The sequence below is a fragment of the Camelina sativa genome, chromosome 9, assembly GCF_000633955.1.
Source record: "Camelina sativa cultivar DH55 chromosome 9, Cs, whole genome shotgun sequence".
NCBI classification, from domain to species: domain Eukaryota; kingdom Viridiplantae; phylum Streptophyta; class Magnoliopsida; order Brassicales; family Brassicaceae; genus Camelina; species Camelina sativa.
The window spans coordinates 18487432-18494544 of NC_025693.1; the positions used below are offsets into that span (position 1 = coordinate 18487432).

A 7113-nucleotide genomic window follows, 5' to 3' on the forward strand; every position below is an offset into this window, starting at 1 on the left:
ATATGCAAACCCCCCAACTTACTTACCATACTAAAGCTTCTCGGGACTCATTGATGCAGATAAGGCAAATAGACTTGAAGTTGCAAATGCTGTAAATCCGCTCCCAACGGAAGAAGATAAGAAGCTTGTAATAGTGAAGACTCCCAACGCAGTAAATCCGCTCGTATGGGATTATTCTGTAAGTGTCTAAACTTCTAATATGAAGATCAAACTCTTGTTGGCTATTATGGATGTTTATATCCTCACACATTTGGTCTGTCCTTTTGTGCAGCCACTTCTCACCATTGATACATGGGAGGTATAAATATAAGCTACTCATCTCTCTATATCTGATTTGACTTAGAAAGATTGGTTTCTTGATCGCTGACTTCTTTTTCTTTTTCCTTCTTTTGTGCCAAACAGCACGCTTACTATCTGGATTTTGAGGTACTATCAAATTGCCAAATGATTTTTACTATATTTGAACGCAACGGTCTCATATTTGTTGTTTTCTACGCAGAACCGAAGAGCTGAATACATAAATACATTCATGGAAAAGCTCGTGTCATGGGAAACTGTAAACACAAGGCTAGAAGCTGCAATGGTTCGAGCAACCCAAAGAGAACAAGAAGGAACAGATACAGAAGAAGAAGCGAATCCAGATGATGAAGAGCCGGAGGTCTATTTAGATAGTGATATTGATGTATCTGAGGTTGATTAAAAAACCTGTGAAGCATATAACATTAGCATCTGAAATGTCAATTACAGAGAGCAAAATTTTTTGCATTCTTAAGCCTTACAAATTAACTTAAATTTTGACTATTGTGGGGGAAAAATAAGCTACCTTGAACAAAAACAAAAAGCATTGTGATGAGTTACTATAGGGAGACCTGTGATTGTACAAACCCAAATATCTTACCACCTTTTTTAAAAATATATTTAAATAATATAATTAAATTAAGCAATCAAAAAGAAGAAGATTCCTTAATTACTTCCATTTACTTCGCTCCTCACTGAAAAAAGGAAATACTAATGAGGGCTAATCGTAATTATAATAACATAACCCTAATCATCCATACTAACTTGATCACAATGGCTATAATTAGTACTAATCACAATAATTAATACTAAAAGCCCTAATCCCTAATGTGTATATAAGCACTTTTTTCTCAGTTTGTAGTAACAATTTCTTTATTTCATTCCTAATAACTGAGAACTTTTTTCAGTTTTTTTTTAACGGAGACGTTCTTCCGATAAATCTAGGCACTACAAAAAAGACGTACATTGTTAGCGTAGAAAATATGTTATCATATGTAATACATAGCGAATTCATAAATGCTATGATATCGACAGCTATGGTAGATATCCCACCTACGATAGCGTTATTTTTCTATGCTATAATAGGTTAATATACGATAGCCTTAGTTGAATCTTTTAATTTAGTTTTTTCATAGCAATATTTGAATGCCGTTATTTTTTTTCTTTTCAAATTGTTGTTTTTAATCACAAACAAATTCATCACTTTGGCATTCTTTTATTTTTTTTTATTTATTTATTGTTTATTTATTTATCCACTTTTGTTTTTTTTTAAATAATAGAATGAAACTAATTTTTTTTTTTTTTAAAAAGAAACTGCAAAGAAGATTCCTTAATTATTTTACACTTACTTCGCTTCTCACTGAAAAAAGGAAATACAAATAGGGACTATTCGTAATTATAATAACATAACCCTAATCTAAAATACTAACTTGATCACAATGGCTATAGTTAGTACTAATCATAATAATTAAAACAAAAACCCTAATCCCTCCTAATGTGTATATAAGCACTTTTTCTCAGTTTTGCAGTAACATGTACAATTCCCTTATTCGGGTCTTTTGTTAATTCGATCACCCTCTCTCGTCACTAGGATTTGTGTTGTTGTTACGTTCTCTGTCATCATGTATGTAAGAAAGGTTACAGAAACAAAACTGAGGATATACCTTGGCTCTGAACAGGCTCGGCCGAGGGGTAAGCAAGTGAAGCAATTGATTAGGACATCTATTTTTTTAGAGCATTTTCTAAACCAAATTTTTAAACGTTTTCACTAACTATGTTCATAAGCATTATAATATTAATTAAGTTTGTTGTTATGAGTTAAAAAAGAAAATTGGTTTAGAAAAAAACAAATTTGAAACTATAACTGAAGGGTTTCCATAGTCAAAGAGTTTTAAAAACATGAGTGATTACTGATTAGGTAATATAATATTTTAGTTTTGTATGGATCTATAAATGAACATAATAATTCAAAACAAAAGTAGGAAAGTGAGCAGCCAAATTAACATATTTTGGTCTAGGGATTTAGAAACTGTTTTATAAATATAAATTCATTATGTTACTTTTTTTTTTGTAATTTTGTTAAAAGTAAAGGGAAATTTTTTAATAATGAAACTAAAATTAAAAAAAAGAATGAAACTGCAAAGAAAAATCGTAAATTATTTACACTTACTTCGCTACTCACTGACACTGAGAAAAGGAAATCCAAATAGGGGACTAAACGTCATTATAATAACATGACCCTATAATTAAATTAGTTACTAATCACAGTAATTAAAGCAAAAAAACCCTAATCCCTAATGTGTATATAAGGTAAGAGAATGGCAATTTTTTCTCTCAGTTGCAGCAGTAACAATTTCCTTTTTCCTCACGTCTTTCACTCTTGAGATCTTGAGAAGTTTTTTGCGTTTTTTTGGTTCCACTCGATCACCCTCTCTCGTATCGTAGTCGTTCTTCTTCGTGCGAGCGTGTCTCTGTTTGATCGGTCTTCCCATAAATTTTGTTGTGCTCTGTCGGATTTGTTTTAATCATGTATGTCGTCAGAAGAATTTCTGAAACGAAACTGAAAATACTCCTCTCGAACAAGCGTAAAGCTGAAGAGCAGCGTGATGATGATGATCAGGAAAATACGAAGAAGAAGCAAAAGCTGGATCTGGATGGCGAGTCGTCGTCGTCGTCCATATATGATCTGTGTCTGAAGGTACTAGAATCGATGAGAGACGAATGGTTTGGTTCGCGTTTCGAGGAGCTCGTCATTGAAAACCCTGATTACTTCTCTGTTATATCGAAGCCAATGGACTTCGTTACGATCAAGTCCAAACTCGCCAAGAATCTCTACGCCGATATTGCTCAAGAGTTTCCCAAAGATGTCCGATTGGTCTATGAGAATGCCATTCGTTATTATCCTCCTGCGAATTCGCTTCACAAGAACGCTAAGAAGCTTATGAGGGTTTTCGAGGTCAGATGGGAACCGGTCATTAAGAAGAAAGCTTGTGACAGCTTTTACTTGGGCCAAAAGGTTTCGAAAAATCCAGACTTGAAATTAGAGGATAAGCCTGAGAGCACATTCGATCCGAAAGCTCTTCGTGCGGCAGCAATCAGGATTAGATTTGCTGATACTATCGCCAAAGCCAGATATAGAAAGGAGCTCATTGACGAGAGGAGTGGTGGCAGTAACAACAACAAGGCTGATGTGAATGTGATGATGGGAATGCAGAAAGCAAAGCAACTTTTAGAAATAAGGCAACGTGAAGAGAAAGCTAGAATTGAAAGTGAGACTAGAGCCGCCAGGTTGAAATTGCTATGCAGGGAACGGCTTGCACTAGAGGAGTTGGAAGAAGAAGCCAAATTCAATGTTGTAAACAACTTGGAAACAGAGAAGGATATCGTCAAACTCTGTGGTGGATCCTATCTGGCAAGAACTCGGAGCCTTCAAGAGCTTGGTCTGCGTTTAATAGTTGAGGATTATTGGCCTGAACTTGAAGATATTAAGGAGGAAGGAGAGATCTAGCTACCTAGTAGAGACGATGATCTAGTAGTAGTAGAGACAGACTCCTACTGTCTCGATCGTGTAATTACTTATAGACTCCTACAGTCTATGTATTTTTGGCTTGATTTTATTGTAACAGTGTTTTATTTTGCTTTTGGTTTTCGTTGGTTTAAGTACGTAAAACTTGTATGCACATGACATGAATATTTTAGAGAACTTTTCCATCAATAAACGATATATTGTTCAGTTCCTTCAATATAAGTTCCCCCTATTGTTTCAATTGTAACGATTTTATTTGTTTACTATATTTTTTTTTGATCCACTTGTTCGATTCAGAGCAATCCGTTTCAGGTATTCACTTAATTTTCCCAGTTGGTCTTCATGAATTTAGAATGTGTTACAATTATTTTGTGTTTCTGTTGTGTTTTCAAGATCAATGTCTGATGTAAATATCATGGAACAAGAAGGAACAGATACAGAAGAAGACGTGAATCCAGATGATGAAGAGCCGGAGGTCTATTTAGATAGTGATATTGATGTATCTGAGGTTGACTAAAAACCCTGTGAAGCATATAACATTAGCATCTGAAATGTCAATTACAGAGAGCCAAAATTTTTTGCATTCTTAAGCCTTACAAATTAACTTAAATTTTGACTATTGTGGGGAAAAAATAAACTACCTTAAACAAAAACAAAAAGCATTTACATTCCTCCTATGTGTGGTCCAGTGATGAGTTACTACGAGGAGACCTGTGATTGGATAAACCCAAATATCTTTCTTCAGATGGTGAATGTCTGTAAACCCTTTGTAGACCATATGGTATTTGTTGCTGTTGTCCATGAATTGGAGGAGAGTACTGCCGTGGATGTCTCTGTCCATGAACCGGAGAGTACTGCCGCGGAACTCTCTGTCCGTTAGCCGGAGGGTAAGAATTTGGAGGCAGATGTTCATATGCATATACACTTCTTCCTAAACCACCAGGTGGAACCATATATTCAGGGGATCTTCTGAGACTTGAGCGATGAGGAAAAGATGATGACGGGCCAAGGTAACTACTCACAAGAGCTGATATTTCATCTCTATCTTCGTCTCTTTGACTAGGAAAGGTTCGATCACGGTACAGAGGAGAATATGATGAAGAAGCTACTGGTGGCGTTTCCATGGGTGACAACCTCGGACGTTTCATCTGTTGGTTATACAATCTCTTGGTAAGTACCGCTTCCTCCATTAAACTGATGGATCTTGCTTTCTCTTCCATCTCTCTTCTGAGCTGAAGAGTGTCACCCTCCAGCTTAACAATTTCTTCTTTGATCTGCCACCCTGGTAGTTCTTTCGCAGGGTCTAACTTGTGAGTCTCCATAAACTGCATCACTGATGATAGTGTACCTATCTGCTTTTCAGTCGCCTCTTTCTGTTGAGAAATTAAATAGAACAATGGTAAAATTCAGAAGAGAAAAAAGAGTTCAGAAAGGTATATAATATGCAAGGAAGAATTCATACAAATGCCAATGGTGAGTGGGCTTTTCGCTTTGCCTTGTCAAACGACTCCTTGCTCATCTTTAAGAATGAAGTTAGAACTGTAGAAGCTGAAAACTTATCCTCCATCGCAAAGTTATACACCATCTCAAGAGCTTCAATATGCTTTCCACGCTTGATACTTGATTCAACTATACCTATGACCAATAGAATTTTGTGTCAAGACCAGTTATTTAACACTAGTAAGTTGGCAACTTGGCATTACTTAAGGCGTAATAATTAGTATTGAACAGCAAAACCATATGATTTTAACCACAGCAACCACTACATTCAAGGCAACAGCATCTCGTTTGGTTCTGACAAACAACAATTTTGTACCAGTGCTATGGTTGAGAGTTCCAAGTTCTTTCCAGGTTAGATTCTAGCTAAAATTTTGTTCAATCAGTCATTGCACTCTAAAATGCCATCTACTCTCTTAATTTATAGCATGGTACATACAATTCTACTCCAAGAAAACAAAGATTGAACTCGACACTTATCGATCCTATCAACAAAAAGGAACAACCTTTGCAATGAAATTAATCGAGTGAAGACAGAACATGGTACCTGAAACCATAGGGGCAAGAAAACGTGACCGTCTCAAAGCACCCGCAATCTCATTAAACCCACACGTCAGTATCAAATCCAACAGGTCCATACTCCTAAAGTTCGAAGGAACACCATAACAAGCAATCAGTAAAAGCAGACCCCTTGCATCCATTAGCTCTGCCGCAGCTAATCCTCCTTCACCAATCAGTCTTTTCCTCCACGCAACAGCAGCCGCCTCCGCCTCATCTTTAACATATCTCTCAATCTTAATCTTTGCCTTCCCTTCACCAGGATCAGGCATTAGAAGAAAAGACTCCATAATGAGAAGCGAAACATGTCTCGCAGAGATCATAGGCGAATCCTTACTAAAAGCTCTACGCCCTTGTAAATAAAACTTGCCAATACATTCGAACACAAACTTCGCTGGCTCCTTAGCCAACTTCAACGCTACAGGAATCTCTTCCAGTAGCTTAGCTCGATCAGAGATGTTCCCGTAGATGTATTTGCGCAGACCTTTGCTACACATTGACTCACACAAACGTTCCCCTTCCGATTTATCTGAAATCGCCGGTACAGGATCACACAAACGTCCCCCTTCCGGTTTATCTGAAATCGCCGGTACAGGATCCTGAGACGATTGGCTCACAGTCACTGTGGTGGTCTCTACAGAAGCATTGTCTCGCGGAGGCGATAACGGCTGATGGAAATCGGAAGAAGCGGCGATGTCAACGCCGTTACTCTTGAGTTTTGTATCGATTGCGTTTTCAATTGACTCGATGTGCTTCTGCAAATCATCGAATTGGCGTTTGAAAGCGTCCACCGCAGCTGAAAACGCAGCCAAATCGTCGATTGATTTCAGAAACTGCGGCTGGTTAGATTGACCGATCGTAATTTGATCTGTTTCAACAACCGCCGGCAATTGTCCCCGCCGTCGTTCAGATTGCCGGGGAATCGCCGCCGTAGAGGGTTGCGGCTCCATTGACGGTGGATAATTGGCGTAGGCAAGAGCAGGGATCATAGAACCGTTGCGGAAGGCTATGGGAATGTGGAGGAAGAAGAAAGAAAGATTGCAAAATAAAATTAAAATTAAAAGCCCTAATTTTTGACTCTCTAAATTCTATGAAAATTAGTTAAATTACCAAATTTACTTTTACTGTATCGTTTTTTAATTAATTAGGAAGTGTATATATTTTTCTCTTTTCTCCTTTTTTTTTTTTTTTTTTTTTTTTTTTTTTTTTTTTTTTTTTTTTTTTTTTTTTTTTTT

The 7113-nt window shown here is 36.9% G+C and overlaps 3 protein-coding genes across 3 annotated transcripts in view; 2 read left to right on the plus strand and 1 right to left on the minus strand.

Moving 5' to 3' along the window:
* The window catches only part of LOC104714848 (superoxide dismutase [Fe] 2, chloroplastic-like), a 1468-nt gene extending 676 nt beyond the window's left edge, over positions 1–792 (plus strand). Inside the window, exons 2-5 of the mRNA XM_010432322.2 lie at positions 60–178; positions 272–298; positions 403–426; positions 500–792. Coding sequence (XP_010430624.1) covers positions 60–178; positions 272–298; positions 403–426; positions 500–700 — 371 coding nt within the window. The 3' untranslated portion in view covers positions 701–792. The remainder of the gene's footprint in view (positions 1–59; positions 179–271; positions 299–402; positions 427–499) is intronic.
* Positions 1–4435, plus strand: part of LOC104711316 (superoxide dismutase [Fe] 2, chloroplastic-like) — a 9819-nt gene extending 5384 nt beyond the window's left edge. Inside the window, exon 10 of the mRNA XM_010428008.2 lies at positions 4282–4435. Coding sequence (XP_010426310.1) covers positions 4282–4340 — 59 coding nt within the window. The 3' untranslated portion in view covers positions 4341–4435. The remainder of the gene's footprint in view (positions 1–4281) is intronic.
* Positions 4328–6927, minus strand: LOC104711315 (protein FRIGIDA-like). Its single transcript, XM_010428006.2, has 3 exons — positions 5868–6927; positions 5286–5458; positions 4328–5196 (listed from the first exon to the last, which is right to left on the minus strand). Exons 1-3 carry the CDS (start codon positions 6865–6867, stop codon positions 4498–4500), a joined length of 1872 nt encoding a protein of 623 aa, XP_010426308.1. The 5' UTR covers positions 6868–6927; the 3' UTR covers positions 4328–4497.